General features: G+C 42.1%; 1 protein-coding gene across 1 annotated transcript; it reads right to left on the bottom strand.

The window, feature by feature from the left end:
• Window positions 1–20,595: 20,595 nt before the first annotated feature.
• On the bottom strand, window positions 20,596–25,919 carry LOC123858868 (cytochrome b-c1 complex subunit 7). The gene is made up of 4 exons (XM_045896205.3): window positions 25,764–25,919; window positions 23,498–23,569; window positions 21,684–21,850; window positions 20,596–20,803 (listed from the first exon to the last, which is right to left on the bottom strand). The coding sequence occupies exons 1-4, from the start codon at window positions 25,780–25,782 to the stop codon at window positions 20,726–20,728; spliced, it is 336 nt and encodes a 111-aa protein (XP_045752161.1). The 5' UTR covers window positions 25,783–25,919; the 3' UTR covers window positions 20,596–20,725.
• Between the last annotated feature and the right edge of the window lie 280 nt (window positions 25,920–26,199).

Raw genomic sequence — 26,199 nt, 5'->3', positions numbered from 1 at the left:
AATCTTCTATTTGCTAAATCTAGCAACCTCGCTGGTATTCAGTTTCGGTGAATGGATTCTCCTCACCCTGAACCTTCAGTAAAGTCTGCTACTCATGGTCAATTGTGGTTTGGAGAGTAAGGGAACTAAGGTAGCATATTCTAAAGAAGCAAGGGTTTGAGGAAGGGAGAACACTCACAAGAGACTAAATTCAGAGAGAGCAGGAGAGAGGTGAGCCCAGAGATCCCCAGAGATCTAGGAAAGGTATATTAGGTATCCACCTTATGTGAAAAAAAATTTCAAGTCAATTGATTCCAACATTAAAGGAAACAAGCATTCATATTGTCTGTAACATCACTTAGAATACCTCAGCATTGACAGAGTGGTAAGTATGTCATCTACACCCTAGGAGTACCCTATCAGAAATAGAGTTAGCATTTTGGAAGACAATTTTAGGCATCCACCCTCTAGAAACAGCTACTGCAAGAGTTCCAGTGCTACAGTCGGTTCTGTAAACTAGCATTAAGAATGTTATAAAAATACCTTACAATGGAATGAGTGGTGCCAAAGATACAAGGATTGGCTAGAAACACTCTGTAGGCACTTTGCATGAACGGGATATTGGATCTGGTGAATCCAGCTACTTAATGCCTTTGGAGAGGCCTATTTTAATCACCTCCTATTCATCCTATTGGTGAAAGAAGCATTCCGGCCGTGGGGTTATGGAGATGACTGAACATGTGGTAGTCGACGCTGGACAGGTAAAATGGACAGCGCTTGATAAGTCACGTACACTCACAGCCTGAGGAAAAAGGACTCAGAATGTCCCATGGGGGGTGTACTCAGGAACAGAGTAAACAACCAGGGACTGTGGGAGGCAGGCTTTGAAGTATCAAGACGAGGAAGAGGCCCTTGGCTCTTTTGGCAGGACATGATCAGCTTGTTTGAATAATTCCATGCACTGGCAGGGAACAGAAGACTGCTACTAGGGATAAGCAGGAACTGTGTCTGGTTCTTGTGGTAAGGCTTGTTTGGCTGGAGGACCTCACCTGCAGGAGCAGAGTGGGGAGAGAAATTTATGACTAGGCCATCTGTGGCCTTCCTAATTTTACAAGATGTCAAGGCAGCATAAAATATCAGGCCTTGATCCTAGACCACATGGCCCCTGGCTTCAGGTTCCACGTGGTCCTGTGCGTCCCTACTTCAAGGAGGATTCATCCCATCACCCCAGAAAAAAAATGATCCCACCACCGTTGTCACATCCGTGCAGTATCAGACCTATAGATACAGACAGAGAACACACTGATGTTTGCCAGAGCAGAGGAGGGTGGGAAATGGGCAAAATGGGTGAAGGTGAGTGGTAGATACTGGCTTCTAGTTATGGAAGGAGTAAGTCCTGGGAGTAAAAGGTACAGCGTAAGGAATATACTCAATTATATTGAGGTAACACTGTACGGCGACAGATGGTAGTTCCAATCACTATGTTGTACACCTGAAACTAACGTAACATTGCCTGTCTACTAGACTTCAATAAAGAAAAACATTTTTTTTTTTTAAAGAGAACATTGAATGCAGAGTATTGTTGGAGATCCAGGGCTTCACCAAACTTAAAAGAAAAGGATGGGGGAGTGTCTTTTGCTGCACTTGCTGATCGATGTGTGTGGCATAATTCCTCTAAGACTTGCTTTTTCCATTGCAACATACCTCCTCATGGAGACATTTTGGGGACGGACCATATACTTCTCAGGTATGTCTAATCCTCAGACTTCTCTTCAAACCGGTCTGGCCATTGTGAAAAGCCAACAGGTGCCCTAGTAGTCTGGAAGGTTGGGGGACACCCAGGGAAACACGAGCCACCCCCCAAATCTGTGTTCAGTACCTCCTCTTCTCACTCATACTCTCCAGTGTACCTGCTCCCGGGGCTTCAATTACATTCTCTGCCGATTTTCCTGGGACAATTAGACGATGGTCTTCTCTGGAGCACCAGACTTCGTTTCCCAACAGTATGGTGGACATCTCCACATGCTGCCATTAATTCATTAGTTCAAGCATTTTACAGTTATCGGTAGTAGCGTTAGAGATACAAAGCATGTGATAGGTCTTGCTATCTTCCTGGGGTTTATGGTTGGGTGGGAGATGTCACGCAGGCCCATAAACTCAACACATCCAATATATTATTATTGTCTTCTGTCCCTAAATTGACTCCTTCTTTTTCAGTTAAAGACATCACCATCCCACTGCCAACTCAAATTCACAACTCCTAAGTCGTGCGTGTTTCCTCTCTCCCTCCCTCATCCCACGATTCCCTGTTACCTTTCTACCTGTGACCCAATTCCCTTCCCATTCGCTAGGCAAGCACATAGCAATATAACTGCGATGAAGGTTAGTCGGGCCGAACCAAATTTTATTAGAGCCCCTGAGCCTCCACCTGCACACTCATCATGTTAATATTTTACCAAGTTATCATTCTTAAGGTCCCCCTTAACATAGACTGTTGCCTACAAAGAGTGGCGCTTTGTACATTGTTAACATCTGCCTTATATCCTTTAAGGCATATTTTTAAATCAAGGTTCTCATTACTTTCAAGATAACATTTCTAAGACTTCAAAAAGTCTGAAAACTCCATTGTCCGAGAGACCAAAAGAAGCCAGCGGCCGCGGTCTGGTTTTTTAAGGCCAGATCTGAGGCAGGGAGAGAAACATCTTAGCTGCTTGCGAAGATGCTGATGATGCCTTTTCAGAAGAGGACCCCGAGGATTCCAGTTTTAAACAGACTCTAATAACAAAGCACTTCCAGCCAAAAGAGAAAGCTGAGCTCCTGACACAAAGGTGCCAGCCACACCACCTTCCCCCCTCCCTCGGTGTGGCCACTGACGTGCGCTGACGCATCTTCTACCCCGTTTGTGGGAGAGCCAGTCAGTTCCCTTTGAACGAAATCTTTCTTCAACTGTTGAAAAACTCCTGGGGGAAGGGAGGGAGAGGACAAGAGGAGCATTTCAGAAACAAACGGAGACCCAAATGCCAAGTTTCTGTTCTTGTTACTGTTCTGGTTTTGGCCCCGTCAAGACGGTCTCAATTCCATGTTTTTCGCTAAGCTGGTTTGTTTGGCAAAATTCAATGATAAATACAGAACTCTGAGGTCAGTCTCACCTTACTCAGAAGGCTCGAGCCAGGAAGTTGAGCTTTCTGTGGTCGGGGAAACCTTGGAAGCCACCGATCTGCTGTTGACAACGGGAGGCCAAGATATGGGCCAGATAGTTTTTTCTTTACAAATGTATGAATCTGGGACGTTTCCCTCTTAAAAACCCAGCAGACAAGCAACGCTTTGTTGATAGTTCAGAGCTAGAGCTGCTGGGGTTGGGGGGAGAAGGCAAGGGGGTTGTTCGGATCTAGTGAACACGTGGAATTCACAGATAGGCCAAGCTCTGTTCCTCAGTGGGTCATAAGCACCACAACCGACCTGTGCCTCTTCCCTCTGTTTTCTTATCCTCAGCTACTTGGGGACAGTCACACCCCTACAAGGATAAGACATTCAGGGTAAATGGGAGGGAGCAGGGCCTGGGTATAGACAGACCAGCTGGTCAACCTGGAGGAGATGATGTTGACTTCTTGGGACCCGGATCTGCTTCCCTGGTGTTTCCTTCCAGGTTATGAGTGCCTAGGGCAGCTTTTATCCAGGTCCATTAAAGAAGCCCCTCCCCCCTTTTTTAAAGATTTATTTATTTATTTGACAGAGAGAGAGAGCAAAAGCCGGGGGAGTCAGAGAGGGAGAAGCAGTCTCCCCACTGAGGAAGGAACCTGACTCGGGGCTCGATCCCAGGACCCCGGGACCATGACCTGAGCCAAAGGCAGATGTTCAACTGACTGAGCCACCCAGGTGCCCCATAAAGAAGCCCTTTTTAAATTCCTGCCACATCAGCACCTCTCACTTAAAAACAAAGGAGTCTAGGGGCGCCTGGGTGGCTCAGATGGTTAAGCGTCTGCCTTCGGCTCAGGTCATGATCTCAGGGAGGGTCCTGGGATCGAGTCCTGCATCGGGCTCCCGGCTCAGCGGGGAGCCTGCTTCTCTCTCTGACCCTCTCCCCTCTCATGCTGTTTCTCTCTCGCTCGCTCTCTAAAAAATAAATAAAATGTTTAAAAAAAAAATAAAAAAACCCAAAAAAACAAAGGAGTCTAAACATGAAGAATAATCTGCTTTTGTGCTGAAAATATGAAGGCCAAGGCAAATGTTTAGACGTGTTCACAACCTGTGGAATCATAATGGGCAGCATGTATTAAGAGCTTACTAAGTACCAAGGGCTGCTCTTCGTGCTGACTTACTTCACCAAGCAATCTTATGATCATTATCCCATTTTTTATAGATGAGGGAAGAGGGGCACAGAGAGGCTGAGTCACTGGCCTAAGGTCACACAGCTGGGACTTGAACCCAGACAGTCTGACTTCAGGGCCCTTGCTCTTAACCACCCCCATATGGACCTGGCCTGTCCCCTAAGTAAAGGTGTTTGACCAACAGCCAAGTGGCCAAGTGGCCTGGACAACACTTCTCTCCTGCATTTATTTCCATAAGTAAAGGGCAGCAAACGAGGGCTGCTTGGAAGAGCAGAGAGAACCATACAGGGATAGGGCAGGAGCATCATGACTCCATGCACTAGGTTCTGCCAAGAATGCAGGTCTCACAGCGCAGAGCCAGGTGCAGGGCCCCTCCAAGCCAGCATGCCTACCGACCAAGCAGAGAGGACTGAGAGGGGCCTTAACACTGCATTGTTGTTGGTGGATGCACACCCTGATACGAGAGAAGACAGAGCCAGCAAATTGCCCTCGACTGCGGGAGAGACTGAAGTGCCAATGCTGGACATTTTGTATATATATATGTGTATACATATATATACACACATATATATGTATTATTATATTATATTATATTATATTATATTATATTATATTATATTATATTATAATTAGTCATTCAGTGATCCACCAAAGATATGGAGCTTGGATTCAGTTTATGGACTAGAAAATAAACACCTTGGTGACCATAATACAACCAAAAGATCTCTTAGTTGATGCCTTAGTCAGTTTGTGCTGCTATGAAGAATACCATAACATAGACTCCTCACAGTTCTAGAGGATGGGATGTGTCTGATAAGGGGCCACTTCCTGGCTTATGGACAGTTGATTTCTCATATGCTCACATGGTGGAGAGCAGAGAACGAGGAAGCAAGCTCTCTCGTGTCTGTTCTTATCCCCCAATCCATCATAATGTCTCCACCCTCATTGCCAAATTACCTTCCAAAAACCCTGTCTCCAAATGCCATCACACTAGGGTTTCAACATATGAATTTGGGGGGACATAAACATTCAGTCCATAGTGAATGCCATTCTAGAAGGCTTCACAGGCACCATAAAAAATTATACACACACAAACGCACACAGAAACTGTGTCACTAAGGCAGACAGCTTATCTGTTTTGTTCACCACGTATACCCAACGTTCATCGCCTGGAACTTAGCAGAATTGTTGAATTCAGTCACTGAGATTTTCCCATTCCTCCATGTAATCATAGTCTGTCTGTATTTTTATACCTTCTTCCCAAAGCCTCGGTTTCTCTAGATTCTGATGACTCACAGCAGAGATGGCCGCGCTTTGTAGTTGTGACCCATGTTTTCATAATTAAAAGAAAGTAAAGGTTCTAGAGTAAAGGAAATAGTGGGTCGAGATTAATTCAAAGATTTTCCAAACTATCAGAGAGAAACCTAAACACACTGGCTCGCCATTGTTATTTAACTCGGGCACAACCCCTATGCTTAAAAAACAGATTTGTTTGCCCAGTGACAGAGTCTCTTCAGACATTTGAACAGCTGCTTTCATCAATCCCTATACTGTAAGACCCCTATCTTAAATCTCTGAACCGAGGTCCACAGACACTTTTCTCCCAGGAGTGACAGAATTATGGAATTGAGGTTATAAATTCAGTCAAGCCCCAAGACCTTCCAAGTTGGAGTGTTAGGGTCTAACGTTGATATTTTGCTTTTTTAAGTCAAAGTCATAATTTGAAACAGTTGTTCATCAGCAAATCAGTTTTCTTACTTTTTCCTGATCTTTAGATAACAGTCTCAACAGTTAAAAGATTATAATATGGGTCAGTGAGCTAAGCTATGTTTTTTTTTCTTTTTTTTTTCTTTTATTATGTTATGTTAATCACCATACGTTACATCATTAGTTTTTTTTTTTTAAGATTTTATTTATTTATTTGACAGAGAGAGACACAGCGAGAGAGGGAACACAAGCAGGGGGAGTGAGAGAGAGAGAAGCAGGCTTCCTGCTGAGCAGGGAGCCCGATGCGGGGCTCGATCCCAGGACCCTGGGATCATGACCTGAGCCAAAGGCAGACGCTTAACGACTGAGCCACCCAGGTTCCCCACATCATTAGTTTTTGATGTAGTGTTCCATGATTCATTGTTTGCGTATAACACCCAGTGCTCCATGCAGAACGTGCCCTCTTTAATACCCATCACCAGGCTAACCAATCCCCCCACCCCCTCCCCTCTAGAACCCTCAGTTTGTTTTTCAGAGTCCATCGTCTCTCACGGTTCATCTCCCCCTCCGATTTCCCCCCCCTTCATTTTTCCCTTCCTACTATCTTCTTCTTCTTTTTTAACATATAATGTATTATTTGTTTCAGAGGTACAGGTCTGTGATTCAACAGTCTTACACAATTCCCAGCACTCACCATAGCACATACCCTCCCCAATGTCTAAAAGCTATGTTTTTAGTCCTCAATACTCAAGGTAGTTAACTTACAACATCTTATACCAAAATTTCAATATGGATTGGAAAGAAAAGCAATTTGGGGAGAAAAAAGAAAAATGAGCCATTGCCCAAAAATGTCTGTTCCTTCTTTTGGCTCACTCAATTGTGCTGTAAATATTTGAGTAAGGTAAAGACACGAGGCACTCTCTCTAACCCCAGGGACAAATTCCAGCACGTGGATCAACATGTTCTTTGCCTTCTCACTCAGTTTCCAGTCGGAAGCTCATTCCTGGGGAGGGTGGGGGAGGCATCTGACTGTGTTGTTTTATACAAAGTTTTGCTCACTAAGTTAAGTAAGTGAGTCTTGCAATTTTCCCATTAAGGACATTAGGATTTGACCCTTGCTCTGGAGGGCAATTTAGGACTTACTCTTTCTGCTGTCCACAAACTGCTGTCCGACTTCAAAGGATGGGCTGGTGGTTGGGTATTTCACACAATTTAAATGGCCGAAAGCAGCAGTGGCTTCCTATACTGGAGGGTTCTGCCAGCAAGTTCAATCCACAACCCTTTTTAGATGATAACAGAGACACGAGACGTATTAAAGGGGAGGGGATTTCTGATCAGCTTATTTCCAATAAGTTATAGTGCTTTCTGGTAAGATGCAAGCTATTAAGAAGAGAAAGAGGTGAAGAAGGAAAGAGAAGGAGCCTGAAGAATCAGCAAATACCTTAGGAAGACATGAAGAAGAGAGAGAAGGCATTCATGCCCAGGAAGGTTGGAGTTTTTTTTCCATATGAGAAATGCGTACATGTTTGGAATTGGTGACCCTTAACCAGGGGCACCCAGAAGATTCCGATGGGTTTTTTGTTTGTTAGTTTGTTTTCTGCATACTGAATCAGGATCTCTGGGTGGAGTGTATTGTGGAAAAGGCCCTCAGGTGGTTCTAACATACATCCCAGACTAAGAAAATGTGTGCTGCATAATATTTTTCTGTCTTTATTTTCTCCTAATATCACAGCTTAATTTTTCAATGCCATTATTTTTTTTAAGTGCTCAGATGATAAAAACAAGTCACTGAAAATCTGAAAAAGTACACCTAAAAAGGCTAAAACCATCTCTAAACCAATTAGCCAGACATACTTTTTTTTAGTCTAGGGAGTCTAAACTTAGAAGCCCTGTAGGGATTTCAAGGGGTCCGTGGCCTAAATCTCTGAAAAACTTACAGAAAATTACTGTTGCCTTTTCCCCCTTTTATAATGTTAACATCATCTGTTTTAATTTGAAACTGCTTTTTTTCCTAGTTAACAAGACATGTCTTTAATATCCTCATGTCCTTAAGTACCCTTTGCGAATACCACTTTTAAAGGGTGAGTATATTGCAACCCCCATTCCCCCCTCGTTGACAGTAAAACTATAATAAACAACACTGGAATAAACATCCATGTACAGAAATCTCTGCATTTTTATTTTCTGCTTTCCCATTCTGAGATGCAGAATTACTGGACCAAATGGTATGTCCTTTTAAAGGCTCTTGGCATCTATGCTTTCTTTTGGCAAGAAAGATCTTGCCAATCTGCACACCCACCAGGAGCGTATTAGAGAGGGACCCTCGTGTTTTGTCTGTACGCTTTTAGAACATACTCTGTGTCTCTGATTTCTTTTCAGATATCTTTTATTCGTATTAGTATTAGTCCCCTTTCTTGGGGAAAATGACAGCCTGATACAGGGCCCAAGTGTCCTGAAATGAGCCACACGAAGAAGGAGAGACGAGCTCACGTGAGTTACTCTAGTAGCCTTCTCCAGGCCGCCGGCCCCAGCAGCTCCGTCCAGGGTGACGCCCCTGCTGACTGGTTCCTTCCCGGGGTGTAGATGTGTTCGTGTGTCCACATCATAGCCGCCAGCATCTGGACGTGCTCCTGGCAGGGGGCGGGAGGGAACCCTCTGGTATGAGTCCCACGGGGAGGCAATCACCCGCCTCTTGTTACCGGAGCTTCGGAAGCAAGACACCTTCTCCCAGCAGTCAGCATGGGGGGCCTGAGCCAGGCCCCACCACCTGGATGTTCCAACTGACGATTCTGTCTAGTGGGAACAACAGAGGTGGAGGGAGAGCTGGGAAATGACGCAGGGGCCCGCAGCTGCCGTGGCCAGCACAGGCCTTTAGTCAGTCAGTCCTGGGACAGGAACTTGGCAGGACTTGAGCCCATCCGTCCCTTTCTGGAGGCCTCTCTTTTGCCTTCCGTGGTAGGCGGAGTAACGGCCTCCATCCCCAAAGAGGTCCTTGCTTTAATCCTTGGCACCTGTGAGTACGTTACCTTCTATGGCAAAAGGGACTTTGCAGATGGGACTTAGTGAGGAATCTTGAGATAGGGAGATTACCCTGGATCACCCGGGTGGGCCCAACGTACTCACAAGGGTTCTTATAAGAGGGAAGTAGCGTGGTCAAAGATAGCGGTAAGCCCTGTGCTACCAGCATCAGAAACCGAGGAGTTGGCCACAAGCCAGGCAATGCTGGCAGCCTCTGGAAGCTGGAGGAGCGGAGGAACAGATTCGCCCCCGGAGCCTCCAGAAGGAACTGGCCCTCATGACACCTTGATTTTAGCTCCATAAGACTTATTAGGGGCTTCTGCCCTCCAGAACAGTCAGACAATAAATCTGCATGGTTTTATGCTAAGTCCATGGTGATTTGTTACAGCAGCAATGGGAAATTAAAACAACTTCCACTCATTCCATGACCGTCTCCCAATACGGATATCTGCTTCCTGTAGCCACAATCTATTCAGTTGCTTATCACCAATGACTGTCACCCACCTCCAGCCCTCACCCGGTGTTGGCTCGTTCCTGTCCTCCATGCTCCCTCCTCACCCCCTGCTTTCTGCAAAGAAACCCTGCTGATCCCGAGTTGTGACTGCAGGTCACAGGGGCGATCTCCCCTCCAGGCCACAGACCCAGTGAGGACAAGGCTTCCGTTAGCACAATGCAGGAGTAAATGTTAGTTAATTACACATTAAAACTTAATTTGTACGCGCACATGCACACGAAAGGTGGAAATGCCCTAAGAAAGAAATAACTTTTGAATAGCTGGAGAAATGTTCACATTAGGTACCTTTTCTTTAGACAATGGGAATTATCTATTAAAAAAATGGTATACTTGGGGCGCCTGGGTGGCTCAGTTGGTTAAGCAACTGCCTTCGGCTCAGGGCATGATCCCGGAGTCCCGGGATCGAGTCCCACATCAGGCTCCCTGCTCAGCAGGGAGTCTGCTTCTCCCTCTGACCCTCCTCCCTCTCATGCTCTCTGTCTCTCATTCTCTCTCTCGCAAATAAATAAAATCTTAAAAAAAAAAAAATTAAAAAAAAATGGTATACTTATCTACCTAAAAGGAAAATTCTGTCCTGATTTACGACAGGATTTTAAAAAGCTGACTTTTACATGAACATAAAATACTAAACATACAATATGTTCGCGAAATCGCTTGGATAGAACTGAAAGCAGAGCAAATGTAATCAATTTATGATATTATGAAAACCTAAGGGGAAATGAAATGTCCGTTTCAGTAACGCTGGGTGTGTCCATGTTTCTCACACTTCAGTGTTATTGTAGGACACTCCAGCGGCTGGTTGCAAAATCTTGATTGTCTGCTAAACCTGGCTTTATCCTGGCTAGTGGGGAACATGCATTTGAGACACTTGGGCTTAAGAGATCTCTCTCCCTTGCATGACAAGGAGTTTTAAAGGATTTTTCTCCCCTCCCTGCCAACCATGTCCCCTGTCTAAATTTTTTTAAGCCTTTGGACTCTCTCCTACAAAAATGCAAAAGCACTTTTTGTGCAGAAGGATATTCGCTGCCGCTCTATTTTGTAATAGCCTTCCATTGGAAGCAACCCAAATGTCAATCAATGGGCAAGTGGTTGAATAAATTATTGGACACCCATAATCTGGAGAGCTCTGCTTTCCTGAAAAAGAATGAGGTAGTTTTATACATACCGCTTGCTTTCAAATCATGGTTCACTGCTCTGCTTAAAACCCTCCTGGGCTTACAGTTGCATTTACATAAAATTCGAACTCCTTCTCCTGGTCTAAAATGTCCCCCACCAGGTGGCTGTGCCTGCTTCTCTGACTTCAGGTTTGCTCTCTCCCCTCCTCTGTTCAGAGTCAGCCCGATGGCCCTCTCCATCAGCTTCTCCTCAGCTGCTCCCAGCTAGCTACCACCACAGGTCCTTTGCACTTGCTGTTTTCTCTGCCGAGAGCATCCTTCCCTAATCCAGTATTTCTCGGCCTTAGTTATATATTAAAACCATCTGCATTACAAGCTGCACTCTCATCCAGTCAATTCAGGATCTCCGGGGTGGCTCCCAGGCATCAGGTTGTTTTGGTTTGGGTTGCTTGCTTGTTTTTAAATTTCCCTGGCGATTCTCTGCACAGCTCAACTTGAGAACCAGGGTGGCTTCCCATGGGGGTTCCTCTCCAACATTCAGGACATAGTTCAAATGTCACCTCCTCAGAGAGAGTATGATTACACTACTTTTAAAACTAAAGATTTCATTTCAAAAAGAGAGGCTTTTTTAAAAGATAAGTATAAGGAAATAATGAGTACAAAACGGAATTGAATTTGTAAATGTTAAGATGGTAAATACGAAATGGCAGGTATTGAAAAGACAGCATGCCATTTCGGGGCCAACAGAATTTAAATTTCAGTTTGCTCTCCTGCTGTGATCTTATATCGGTTACCTAAGATCTCTGAGCCCTTATGAAAATTGTACCCACCTTAAAGAGTTGTTTGTTTGTTTTTTTTTTTAAGGAATAACAAGACTGCTATGAGCCCATAGCGAACACTAGGTAAATAGTATTAGCTAATTTTAGATAACAAATGATTGGCTGAAGCAGTAAGTGCTTCAGAAATTCAAAGAAAATAGACATGTCAGCTGCCTTGGGATCAGAAAGGGCTTCTTTGAGTAGGTAGAATTTCATTTTTGTCTGAAAGTAAAGCTAGAACGTCGGCAAGCGGAGAGAATGGTGAGGGTTGCGAATGGCATTCCAGGAGATAGGGAACAGGAGAGACAGAGACTAGGGGTGGAATTTTAAAGTGTGTTTGGGGAAGAGGGAGTTAAACAAGAAGAAAGAGCTTGCCCAGAAAGACAGCGCAGCAGTATGTCAGGATGGGTGAACCTTCTGTTTTCTGTCATACAGCATCTTTTTAGCACTGGCATTTCCCTGATTTAAATTATGTGGAAGAGTAAGTCTCTGATTGGAAGCAGACCCATTAGGCATAGAGGCAGAGAGGTGGGAGTGGTAGGAGACAGGGCTTTGGAAGATCATTCCCTTCCACAGGAACTTGTGTGGTCTCTTGGAGGCTGACTCTGGGCCAGGACTTGGCCAACCTCAAAGAAGCAAGCTTGTAAAGTTTTCCAGGGGCGGACCACAAACCAGTTCCAAGGGGCAGCACTTGGTTCTCCCATGGGGAAACCCAACTACTCTTGAGGGGAGCCCAATTCTGTCTGAGTCAGTGTCCGTGGTTGCCAGTCAGATTCCCACAACCAAAGAACATCCAGTGAAGAACCACTAACAAAGGGCAGGCAGGGTTAGAGGAAACCAACAAAGGATGGGTGCAGAGAAGGAGAGAGCTGCAGGAATCCTGAGAGGGACTGCCAACCCATGGCCCAGCAGGGGGTGGGCTGGGGAAGTATACCCTAGTCTCTCTTCTTGTCTGCCCTCTCCTACAGGTGACTTTCCATTGGCCAACCTCAAGCCAGAAGCCAGAGGCCAAGAGGTCTATTGATGTAGTCCATACAGGTCAGCCTTCCGGGTGCAAAGCAGAATGGAGAAGTATAGAGAGTGGATCTGGAATATCCAGCACAGTGAAAAATCTTACAGAATGACACGCTCACAGAAGGGGCTGATTACCAGCCTGCATCCCCCCTAAAGCATTCCCTTTAGTGGATCCCCTCCATGCTTCCCTCTCTACATCCTACCTCCACCCCTGCACATGTAATTGATCATCCAGTCTTGCCAATTGGACCTCCTAGTATCTCTCAAAAATATACTCTGCTCATACCATACACCTAAATTCCTTGGAGATTAAAGATTTATGGTTTTACTTCTTACAGCTAAAAGTACTGGATTAAAACCTCACTGGATATTTATATAACCTTGGAGTAAAGGGAGGACTTCTCAAAGGCAAAACCACAGAGGAGAAGACTGATAGATTGTGCTACAGAAAAATTGGAAACTTCCATTCGACAAAAACCACCATGAACAAAGTTGAAAAGGCATCAAAAATAACCAAAATAAAACTCAAACAACGAAATAAGAAAATATCATCTCAGCAAATTTAAGTAAAAGGAGTACTGTCTAAATACGTAAAGGTCTCATACAAATAGATAAGAAATGACCCAAATTTGGGGGAGGGGGACTAAGAAGAAAACCAAACAAATAAGGAAAAAACTGTAAAAATAAAAAATAGAGGCATAGGCAAAGGACACGAACAAGATTGATTAAGGAGGAAAAACAGTTTTGACAAGAGCATATGGAAAAAGGTTTAACTACTCAATCCAAGAAATGCAAATTTAAACAAGAAACTATCCAACCAAGTTCATAAAGATTGTTCTTAAGGGGAGCACTGAGTGCACGTGGGGTGCTGAGGGATTACTTAGAGGCGTATGAATCATTACAAAGTTTTGAAAAGCAAATTGGCAGTTCAGTATTGAGAAACTTTAAAATTCATCCCTCTTAACCCAACTTGAAAATTCTGGGAATTCTGGGAAAATTCTAGAAAAAATTCTCAGAATCTTTTCAAATACTTTTCCTGCTCACAAAGTCCAAGCACGTCAACATGGAGTTCCCTTCCACGTTTCATCTCGCCCATCCCCCAGCTGACAACCGCCACTCCATTAAGGCAAAACTGCTTGTTCTTCCCAAGACGTAAGCCTTGCACTTCCGTGCCTCTGAGCATGTCCTTTTTATTTTCCTCTGCTTAGAAAGTCCTTCACCACCTTCTTGGCTTGGCTGACTTTGCTTACTCTTCTGGAATCAGCTAAGTTGTCAGAGGGTCTTCCCTGATTCCCCTCCAGGTTCAGTAAGTTTGCCTTCTTCCGTGTTTCCATAATACCCAGTACATATATTTTTACAGATAATTTACACATCTATTTACATATTTATGTATCTATTTACATATCTGTCTCCACCAGCTTGGTTTCTCTCTTTGTATCCCTATACTGACAGTTTACTGACTTACCATTGGCCAACCTCAAGCCAGAAGCCAGAGGCCAAGAGGTCTATTGATGTAGTCCATACAGGTCAGCCTCCCGGGTGCAAAGCAGGATGGAGAAGTACAGAGAGTGGATCTGGAATATACCGTCAGTATAGGGGCAATTCCGTCTCCCATGGAACATTTGGCAAGGTGTGGAGACGTTTTTCGTAGCCACAACTGGGGGGGAACCAAGGATGCTACTAAACATCCTACAATGTACAGGAAAGCCCCCACGACAAAGAATGATCCAGCCCAAAATGTCAATAGAGTTGATGTTGAGAAACCCTGTCCTATCCTTAGCTCCCACCTAGTATAAAGCACATAAAAAGCACACCAAAAAATTTTTTTAAACTATATAATGAACAATAGATAATTGATCTTTTCAAGCCCAATTTCTTCTTTCATACAGCAGATGTAATAATACCTATGTCAGAGGGTTGTAGGGAGGATTAAAAGAGACAACATATGAACAATGCCTGGTACAAAACTGATGCTCCATCAGTGGTAGTTTATCCTAACAGTCAAGTGCATAAATTAAGTCACAGACCCAGATTGTTTTGGTGCTGAAATGAGTCTTAAAGACTTTGCAGTTAAACCCCTTCATTTTATAGCTGAGAAACCCAAATCTATAAAAGCTAATGACTTGCCTAAATTGTTGGCATCAGATCTGAGTTTCCAGTTTAGTGGCAAATCACATTTTAAATGCATGCATAAGAAAGGAATTATAAACTGACTCTTTTGTAAACCAAATAATTATCATTCTTTGGGGGGGAGGGATTTGGCTTGTAAATATAGTTTTCATTTTTATGTATAAAATTTTCTTTAAAATAGTTAGAACACAAACAGAGCAATGACTCAACTGAATAATGTTACTGTAAGTTTCACAGGGATTTATTTTGAAATAACATTTTTGGCATTTATGCAAAAATAGGCAAATGTATTAAAATACAAAGTAAAACAAATAATACATACTTTTGACTGTAGGAGAGATAGAGTCAGAATCCAGAATAACAATCTAAATAGTTTGTCATAATACATAAACCTCTCAAATATTAACAGACTTTCTGGAATCTATGCTCAAAATTAACTGCCTTGTAATGATTCCACTCTTCTTCCCTGCTCAATTGCTAATACATACAATGACATTTCTTAGCAAAATATAATTCAGAGGCACCATCCAGTCTGAGATCTCAGATTCTAACATGTTATGACTTTTAATATGAACACCAGTATAACCAGAATTTAAACAAATTATGGCAAATAAATTAAAACATTTATATTTTAACATCTATAGACTTTATTAGGTGTTCCTTATACAGTCATCTGGTATGTTTAAAGAGTGAGCAATCATATAAAAGGAAATATGGTCATAACTGATTGAAGTAATAAAATCCTGAAACTAAATAACATCTCATAATTCATTGCACAGCATATATTAGATTTCATTACATCAGTATATAGCTTAGTTGTAAATTCTCCTGTTGGCCATAAACCTCTAAGGTGTTGTCATCCTGAAAAATGAAGGGGAGGGAGTTGGTGGGGCACAGAATGGATAAATCTTCAATCGCTCTAGTGTGTTGTATCTTGAAGTTGTAAAGTTGTAGTGCATCGCCACCTAGTGGCAGAATTTAGTACCTTATTCTAACAAGGGACCTTTCCTTGTATTTTCTGAAGTTCGTGATTCAGTCACCCTTCAACTCTGTTCATCTCTGATACCATAGTTCCTAAAATTCACGTCACCCATACAGAGTAAACTCAATTCCCTTCATCCTCCAAGTTGTCCCGGGTTTGCTTAGTACAGTTTTTATGTTTGCCTAACTTTTAAATTCCAAGTACTTTGGTTATTTTCAAAGCCACACACAGGATGTCTGTATTAACAAAACCCCATCATGTTTGTGAATGTAGAAGGATTATTATGACTGTGGGAACGTTGGGCTTTGGCCCAGTTTTTATTCTTATTAATGAATCTTTTAGAAAGTCAGAATTAGTGCAGAATTAATGCCTTGGAGGGGAATACTTAAAGTAAACATGAAATCCTTACCAAAATCTACACTTCGGATTTTATTAAGATTCTAGGTTCCTTCACTAACATGTCAGCACCATTCATAGAGCATCACATGAACGTTTAGGCTGCGAGAACTCTGTTTGGGAATGTTACCAAACATTGCTATGCAGTTTGGGATTACCAGAGTCAGTATTTGGGGACCTGAGACCCCATCATTCCTTACTCTGCTTCCTATACCTGGACACCATGAAGGTTGAGTGAAGCACTACATCAGTGAGCATAAGCTAAGTGTTGTATGGAATTGCAAGGAACAGAAAAACAAAATAAGTCACCTGAGAGTAAGCAAATCTATCTTTCTTCGAGGACTAGGAAGCCATATATTCAAAACCTAAATCAACCTCAAACTTCAAAGAATAAAAGATATCAAACATTTTACGCTGTACAAAGTAAACTAGCAGGATGTGAAATATTGGAAGTTTAAAAAACACTGCCAATCCAAAAGGCCAAACGGGAAAGCCTTGGCTGGGCTCCATCCCAATCAAGCTGTCATATGGGTCCAATTCCACCTGTCCTCACCTCGGCTAAATGGTATTTCATTCAAGGCCAGACATCCAAAGGGGGTAGATGGACCAGAAATGAGAAAGCCACATGGCAGGTAGAGGAAAGGAGCTCAGGACCTGGGCCTCGACTACTCCACTACTAGACTTGATGGTCCTCAGCATTTCCCCAGAATATTTATTCTCCCTTCTATTCACATAGAGGAGCACAGAAGCTAACCCTTCTAGTGCTTGCCATGTGCCAGGAACTATTCTAGGTGCTTGGCATGTAATGAAGTCAGGTAATTTTCACAATATCCCTGTAAAGTAGGGTCTATCATGAGCCCCACTTTAGAGCTGAGGAAACTGAGGTACAGAGCAGTTAAACCAGAGTCCTATAGTTACATAGTAGGTAAGTGGATTCATATCTGGGCATTTCTGAATCCCTCTATTCTTTTTTTTTAAAATATATATTTTTTAAATTTATTTATTTGACAGAGAGATAGAGAGCACAAGTAGGCAGAGCGGCCAGCAAAGGGAAAGGGAGAAGCAGGCTCTCTGCTGAGCAGGGAGCCCGATGTGGGGCTCGATCCCAGGATCCTGGGATCATGACCTGAGCCGAAGGCAGCCGCTTAACCCACTGAGCCACCCAGGCACCCCTGAATCCCTCTATTCTCTCTGCAGATTTTCTATATTTCAGATTTTCCCATGCTGATTTTTCAAAGAGTACAGCTTTTGGGAACAAAATGACCCTCTCTTCAAATGAAAAGATTTCACTGACCAATTAACAAAATTCTCACCCCTTCAACTATTCTTTCAATGGGTTAGATACTGTTTCTATTTTCTCTCTTATTCTTCATAACAAGCAGAACAATACTGATAATTATAATTAACAGTAAAAACATCGATGTAGTGTTCTATGGTTTTCAAAGAACTTTTGCATACTTTTTCCATTTAGAAGAATAAGGTCATTAAGTGACGTAGAAAAGCCTTACAGTTTGGCTAGAAAGAGCTCTCACAAAGTCACAGATTGCCCTACTGTCACGCCTCATTTTCTGCCTTGAGCAGGTGGATGACCCAGTTCCTCCTATTACACCTTAACCTTGGTCAGCTGTTTGCCCCTGCCTTAGGCTTGCTGTAAATATCAACAGCATTCACAAGCATAGTCCCTAAGTATAATGTCGTGGCCTCCCTCCACCCCATCCTTCTCCCCACACACCTTTGTAGGGGTCCGGTGGGAGGTGCTTCAGCTCTGGTCTCCTTGTAAAAGTGCACACTGGACGCTTAGTTGAATGATTATCAGACTCCTACAAAAGTGATCTTGAAGTTAAAGGAGGCTCTGGAGAGTCCAAGTCAAGGAAATTCTCTGAGGATACAAATGCTTTTATTTTTATTTATTTATTTATTTATTTTACAGATTTTATTTATTTATTTGAGAGAGAATGAGAGAGAGAGCACATGAGAGGGGGGAGGGTCAGAGGGAGAAGCAGACTCCCTGCCAAGCAGGGAGCCCGATGCGGGACTCGATCCCGGGACTCCAGGATCATGACCTGAGCTGAAGGCAGTCGCTTAACCAACTGAGCCACCCAGGCGCCCTACAAATGCTTTTAAAAACAGGGGTTCTGGACAGTCCATTTTCTCAACCTTCTTCTGCCAAGCAGGACTACGTTGAAACCTCCTCCCAGCGTGACCTGATATTTTTCTTAAGAACCTCCAGAGAGTCTTGATCTTGCTTGGGTAGTTTTCTGTCCTCGCAGTACTAGCAAATTCACTGGCAACAAAGGAAATATAAGGGTACAGCCTACCTGCTGTTCTTCAGTCTGGTCTTCCTTATTCACCTGAACATGTTTTAGAAAAATTGTTGAGTCTTATTGCTAGCTACGTTCTCACCCATAAGAGCCCCTGGGGCAGGGGGCTCAAGCAAGGCAAGAGACCTACAGCTTTTGTGCCAAGAACACAAACATCTGCTATTGCTTTTTCTACTGTAAAAGTGATTGCTACTCAATTATAAAAAATCGACTATCAGAGAAAAGGAAAAATACAAAACCACCCTTACTCACTAAAAGATAACCACCACTGTTATCTTGATGTTTCCCATCTTTCCTTAACAAAGAGTTGGGGATTTTGTTCCACCTAGTTGTATCTTTCTTCACATATTATCACAAGAAGTTTCAAAGTTTTAAAACTATCTTCATAAATATACTTTTCCCACTCAGCACAGCTTACTTAAGCATGTCCTATTATTGAAAACTTACATTGTTTGGTTTTTCACTCTGATAAGCAATGCTGCAATAAACATCTTTTTCATAAAGCAGCACTGCATCACAGTTTTGGAGTCATACATTATTTCTGGGGATGCATGACTTGGGGCAAGTTGCTTGTCCTCTGTAAGTAAGCCTTAGTTTGCTCATTTGCAAAGGAGTAACGTACCTATCTGACTGCATCGTTGTGAGACCAATGATCATGAAGTGCACAGTGCCTCATGTAAAATAATCATAATCACTCAATATAATGGTGGCTGCTATTGGAATTAGATTTTGCCGTTCTTGATACATATTGCCAAAATTCTATCCAAATGGGTCATATGCTTATTAATACCCATTAGCAATGTATGAGATTTAAATTTTTTTGAAAAAGTGTGAGGAAAGAAATTGAATCACTGATTCAATTGAAATTGAATTCAATTGAAATTGAATTCAATTGAAATTGAAATTGAATTTCAATTCAAATTGAATCACCGGTGGTCCTTGGTTGTCAGAATTTATCTTAGTTGCTTCATTAGGCCAGATAAGGAAGCATCTTGACACAAAAAACTTAATAATCAACTAAGCATATGTAGTCCACTAAACCATTCTCCAACACTAGCATCTACCACCATCTTCATCGGTTTCTCTGTGATTTGTCATACTGTACCAACAATGTATGCAACCAAATGGATTGCCAAATCAAATAAATCTTACAAAATATTAAGTATGTTAAAGGAGAACTGCTTTTACCATGACCAAGACCATTATCAAATGAGGACTCATCCAACTTGGACCAGACTAAAGAAAATTGGCAAGAATGATTAGGCGTTTCAGAAAATACTCTGAATGTGAAAGAGCAGGCTCTTAGAGAATTTAATGAGGCTAATATTTTAGATATTTTAGCAAAAAATTTAAGACATTCATGTTCATGTTGTAAAAGACAATCATAAATGACTGTCAAACATCGTAACCCATTTTGTGAAAAAAAAATATATATATACTTTTGATTCTGCTTCAGGAATTTTAAATATAACCCCAAACTTGCTCTTCACATTCTAGTTCTGTTCTCCGAGGGAAGATCCCAGTCAGATGCTCTCTCTGCACACAGCAGAGGCTCGTGAAACCTTGCACAGGCTGCAGGTCCCACACAGCTCCTTCCGCTGAAGCATTTTAGAATTCAGGGGTGGGAATGACATTATTGAATGGTTCTAATTTATATTTAAAATTATAACCTTAACACTTTTACTTTGTACTTTTGTCAATTTTTTTAACCTCTAGTTTTTGTTTTCTAATACACATATTAACACAAGAGCACATGTATGTATCCTACACAGACCCATATTGGGACCACATACATAACTTTTTTAAAAAGGATAGGATGTAAAATCAGTAATATTCAGAGAGCAGTGGTTGGAAAGGGCTGTTTACCAATCCTGGCAAACGAGGGCGTGAATCCTCTTTTCATCGGGTACCTTGCAAAGTCTGATAGCCAATCTGTTAAGAGTGCTGTTCGCTTTACACACCGTAAAGTCACGGGCACTCATTTCTTGCTCTATTGCATCCCTGCCAAGTGAGGCCCTGAGGGGACTTATAAGTATCTTGCTAATCTACAAAGGCAGTATAAAGGGGACTATTCTACTTGCAAGAATGTTATATCCTTCAGTAAATTCAGATGTTGTCCAACCAGTGAGGAAAGTTGATTAAAGTGGACTCCCTGAGCTTCAGGAAGCAGTAAAACACTAACTAAAAAATACCTTAAAAGTCTAGAAAGAATCCTAACAGGTAAGTAAATTCAGTAGTTATTCAGAGTAAGATTTAGAATTCAAACACTCCAATAATCACCATAGACATTTATTTAAAGTAATACATTTGCAGCTCAGATAGTCCTAAATTGTACATTTCAGGTTTATTCAACTTCTTAAAAATATTTGAGGGCAGCTGCAACCACAGATTTCAATTCCATCACTATTTCTTTGCCCATTCTTCTCTCTCTTTTCTTTCCCGAATAACTTCTTTCAGATATGGTTCAAGATAGAATTTATCCTAAAGAATGAATAAAAAAAAATTATATGCAGCCATCACATACTGATATATTCCAAACACTCAAGAGGTCTTCGACAAAAGAAATTCATCAAAATTAATTCTTATTTCCAACTTAAGAAAATAATTTTCAAGCAGACTAAGAACTGTCTGCTTTTCTAAAATGTAAAAACCTACAAAGATATTGTAATAAGTTGCTTTGATAGGTTGAGAGGGGAAAGTCTGCCAGAGAAGAAATGAGAGTAGAAGCTTTTGCCTACTTTTTTTTTTTTTTTTTTTTTTAAGATTTCATTTATTTATTTGACAGAGAGAGAGACAGCAAGAGAGAGAACACAAGCAGGGGGAGTGGGAGAGGGAGAAGCCGGCTTCCCGCTGAGCAGGGAGCCCGATGTGGGGCTCGATCCCAGGACCCTGGGATCATGACCCGAGCCGAAGGCAGAAGCTTAACAACTGAGCCACCCAGGTGCCCCTTTTGCCTAATTTCAATGCAGTTTAAGGGGTGAGGGTTTACTTCAGAGTCCTTCCTGGAAGCCAGAGGACCACTCTATGGGCTGATCACATGGATACCAACATTTTTCCATCTGAGCAGGAAACATTGTAGAGGGAGAACAACGACCCATAAGACAGAGGATCTGGACTCTAGCCCAGGATCTCTATATTAGAGACCTGCTTAGCGATTCTGGAACAGTCCGTCCCCTTTAAGTCACAAAGTAATTATCTCTAAAATGGAGTTAACATTTGCTCTATTAACCTCACTGGACTGTCATGAGGGTATTTATTTGACACAACCTTAAGAACTCTAAAGCACTATACAAATGAGTGTTTGTTTCTAATGCTTAATGCTTAGCGGCCAATATTGTCAGATACATAAAAGCTGAGCTACCTCCTCATATTTTGTCCACTGCTCTTTAGGCAAGATCTGATGCCTCATGGTCAGGTCCAGTGCTCTCTTAATGCGAAACATCCTGTCGTTATAAAGGTTCTCAGGAAGCCTTCTTATGGCCTCTTTCACATCATCATTCTCATATATTGTATCATCTCTCATTAACCCTGTGACAGAAAACAAGAGAGTCAGATTGAATACACATCTCAAAAATCAGATTTTTTTAAAAAAATGAGTGAAATATGTTTATGACATAACTTAAGATCCAGGTGAAATATGTATGCATTTCATACATAATAATGGGTTTTCTTTTTTTTTTAATTTAAAATCAATTAATTAACATACAGTGTATTACTAGCTTCAGAGGTAGAGTTTAGCGACTTATGAGTTGTATATAACATCCAGTGCTCATTACATCAAGTCCCCTCCTTAATGTCCATCACGCACTTACCCATCCCCCCAACCACCTCCCCTCCAGCAACCCTCAGTTTGTTTCCTATAGTTGTCTCCTGTGATTTGTCTCCCTCTCTGATTTTGTCTTATTTTATATTTTCCTTTCCTTCATAATGGGTTATTTCTTAAATGGTACTGTAGAAACAGTCTTTTAAAAACCTCTGTCACAAAATTCACATTTTATCTAAAATAATTTTAAAAATATCTAAAGTATCTACTTTGTTTTTAAACACACATCAATAAATCACATCTCTACTTTCTTATACTTTGAATCTGAGATCAAGGTATTAAAGAACCTTAAGATGACAGTGTACTAAGGAACCAGTAACATTTTTTTTAAATATAACTTTTATTTATTTATTTGACAGAGAGAGAGCACAAGTAGGCAGAGCGGCAGGTAGAGGGAGAGGGAGAAGCAGACTCCCCGCTGAGCAGGGAGTCTGACGTGAGGCTCGATCCCAGGACCCTGAGATCATGACCTGAGCCGAAGGCAGCCGTTTCACCAACTGAGCCACCCAGGCGCCCCCAAGGAACCAGTAACATTTAATGATGCTTCTGTCAAGCTTCAATTAAAAAAAAGATGAAGTTCATGGCAAATTATAAAGATCTAAAAAAGTTCAGGTATCCAATGATTTGAACACTCGACAATTTTAACATCAGAGAAATCTCTTACTTTCAAAGTTCATATAACTTAAATTTTCAAATGCCAAATGGAGGAGTTGGGAGAGGGAGCGTGCATTAAGGAAAATGTACTGCTACCATATTTCAAGAATGTAACTTATTTCCACCTCAAACATCTGAGATGACTGATTCTATTACTCTCTTCTCAAAATAATAAAAAGGAAACAATCGAACAATAACATGTGACCAAATTTTACAATTTTCTAATGTACACAGGTACAATTAGTTAAGCTGTTTTTGGGAATCATAACAACTCTTGCAAAAGCTAGTAAAACCCAGGCATTAGGTTGGTTGTCCACAATGGAACATCCATAGATGTTTACACACACACACACACAGTCTAAATCATATATATACTATATATATATATTATGATTAGTATAGAATCATATATATAATATATATAGCATAGAATCATATATATATATAATCTGTAATATAACTTTAAATTATTTCAGTATTTGGATTTTACTGTAATTTACTTATAACCAGTGGTTCAAGAACATCTTTGTAGCTAAATCTTTGGGCAATATTTAAATTATTATCTAAATTATTTCATTAGGATGAATTCCTAGAAGTGAGATTGTGGGTCACATGGCTATACATGTTTAAGACCTATGATATGAACTATATATAAAGCAAAAAAAAAAAGAAAACCAAGGGAAAAAGCAGATACTCACCCAGTTTATTGAACCCTGCAGCATTGTAGTACCATTTTCGAATACCCTCCAGCCACCGGCTTGATGCTGCAACTGATATTGTCACACTGTTAGTTGCTACGATTCACTTATTATACTATATGAACACCTGGAGAGGCAAGCAACCAGTACTCTAATAGTTACCTTGTTAGAGAATGCAAACATAGGAAGGAATTTCCTTTTGAAACTATATATTCTGTATACTGTAGATAAAAACTGCTTATTTTATCTATGAGCAAAAGTGATTAGAGGTTAAAAAAAATGGGCAGCAAGTCATGGGGAAAAAAGGGTAAACTCAAACACATGATGTACAAAAGAGCTATAGTAGTTATTAGCACTCCAGCCTCTTCACGTCAAGTATCCCATCTTTTATGTACCCCTGCTACCATCAGAACTGAATGGGTAGGGTGTGGGACTGGAACTCGGAACTCCATTTTCTGCAATTTCAGAAATAAATTACAGGAAATAAATGTAAACTTTTCTTATCAAGGGAGTTGGAGTTATACGTAAAGACGGTAAGACTTCAGGATAGGTTGGCAAGTCTCAATGACCTTCATCTTCCAAAATCTTTATTCTACATTACCTTTACTTCACTTGCCTAGCCTCTTTAAAAATATATGTATTTCTGGGAGGATTTTTGATACCATTAGCCAGTCATTTAATAGTAATATGGATTAGTAGAAGCAGCCCATTTTCCTCCTCCTAAGTAGCTAACTTTCCAACAAGGAAATGGATATTTGAAAATGGATGAGACGAAATAGATAACATTAAAGTTCTTTGGGGAGGACTGAGCCTGATGGGATAACCCAGTAGGGGCTAAGGGCAACATGATAGTGCCTGATGTTCGTAGGAGAGATGTGTTAAGAAGTGGAGATAGAGCAAATTTAAATCTTCTTTTAAAATTTTGTCTGGGGCTAGCCTCTCACCAAGGCATGAAAGCAAACTCTTTTATTCCAACCCCTCCTCATCCCTACTCCTTAGCATATCACAGATTACACAGCTTTGGTAAATCTCCTTGAAAATTAAGCACCATGTAGAAGATGGCTCCTAGAAAAACAAGTACCAAAGAGTCAACAATCTACAAACATACTTGTAGAAAACAAATGATCTGTATACATATTTGCCATTGACGGTGATGATTAATATTCATTGAACACTTGTGTGCTAGGCACTATCCCATCTGCTTTACCCACATTGGCTCGGTTTATTTACAACACGCCTGTCCTCGCAGAAGAATAAGGTTTACAGAACTTATCCTACCCAAGATCAGAGCCAGCCAGTGACAGGGTCGAGACCAGGTCTACCTAGTTCTCAAACACAGGACAGAGCAGAGTGCCTTCTGTATTTGTCAAATTAATGAAACAACAAATTCCTAAATGTCTCCCCCACTCCCCAAAAAGTTCAATGTCATTTAGATTAACGGATTTTTCAGGCAATCTGATGTTTTCACCATCGCTGAGGGCGAGGAGAAAGGGGCCAGTATCATTTAAAGGCTATTCCAATTTATACCTCCAGAGGGCAGAGACCGGCAAAAAAGGTGCGGGGGAGGGAAAATCCTTGGTGTTCACGATCTGTTTTAAATATTCCGGTAATTTCTGTATTCTATTGCATAATAAGTATGTTTGTTTTAGTGCCTACAGTAAATACAAACTTCTCCAAATCTACAGACCGAGCTGACGTTCCAGATAAGCAAAAATTAATCTGAAGCTTCGCTGTAACACTGGCTCAGCTGCCCTGAATTCCGTTTGAGAAGGGCGAGGGGTGGACGCAAGTTTGCAGACCTATTTCCTCCGGTCACTTTGCCTCGGTTACCTGATCAGCGTAAAAGGGAAACTAATACCGCCCTCGTCACACTGGCAGGAGAATTTATCGCACACGACAGGGCTAGACTCACGGCAAGCACTCGGTTCATTTTGGTCGAAAGTCACGCACTATTATCTCCTAGTGTCCTTGAACACTTCTAAGGCCGAGCGGAAGGCCTGCCGAGCACAGGCAGCCGGAATGGCAGGGCTATCGGAGGCACCGCGGGCACCTTCACCGACAGCAGATCCACCTTCAACCCTTCGGGTGAGCCCGGCTGGCCTGGGGACAGTAAGAGGGTGGGGGGAAAGGCGCCCTTTAGGCTGGAGCGGAGCCTCCACCTTCCCTGACGTCGGACACCTAGCCACTTAGAGGAAGCGGAGCAATTTACTGGAAGAAAAAAAGGCTGAGTGGGCAATGCCTGTCAGGGAGGCCACCAGGGACTTACCTGCAGGCCTGCTCGCCATTTTGACCCGAGGCTGCAGCGTTGCCTGCTGGGTAAGTCCTGGAGGACGCTCTGGGCCCTTGCGCAGGCGCCCTACGTCGCGTCGCCTGGCGAGGAAGGACGCCCGCGCAGGCGCAGTTTCTGCCAGCCGACTGGGGGCACCTGCGCCTGCCGTTTTTTCCGCTTGAGTCCTGCCGATGTAGTAGGGCGGGCATTTTGCGCGCTCCGTTCCATGAACCATTTCGTGTGACCTGATGGGAAGAACATTAGGCAAGGAATAAGGGGCTTTAGCCTGGGTTCTGTGATGGACGAGCTGTGGGAATTTAGCGAGTATTTATTGCGCCCTTTGTGCCAAGCAACGCGCTAAGCGTTTTACCTGCGTATTATTTTAATTCTCATTTAGTTCTAAATCCGTGAGGTAAGTACTATGATTATCCCC

Source organism: Mirounga angustirostris, unplaced genomic scaffold (genome assembly GCF_029215605.1).
Source record: "Mirounga angustirostris isolate CCGP_5_RB_7025 unplaced genomic scaffold, mMirAng1.0.hap1 SCAF_4, whole genome shotgun sequence".
Lineage (NCBI taxonomy): Eukaryota > Metazoa > Chordata > Mammalia > Carnivora > Phocidae > Mirounga > Mirounga angustirostris.
Note: the sequence above shows the minus strand (reverse complement) of the source record. Positions and strands in the feature narration are given on the sequence as shown.

Excerpts from the sequence above, each read along its gene's own strand:
- LOC123858868 (XM_045896205.3), bottom strand. Across the intron at positions 21,851-23,497 it reads TGCAGGGTTCAATAAACTGG|GGTTAATGAGAGATGATACA; the intron begins GTGAGTATCTGC and ends TTTCTGTCACAG. Across the intron at positions 20,804-21,683 it reads AGTGGACAAAATATGAGGAG|GATAAATTCTATCTTGAACC; the intron begins GTAGCTCAGCTT and ends TTCATTCTTTAG.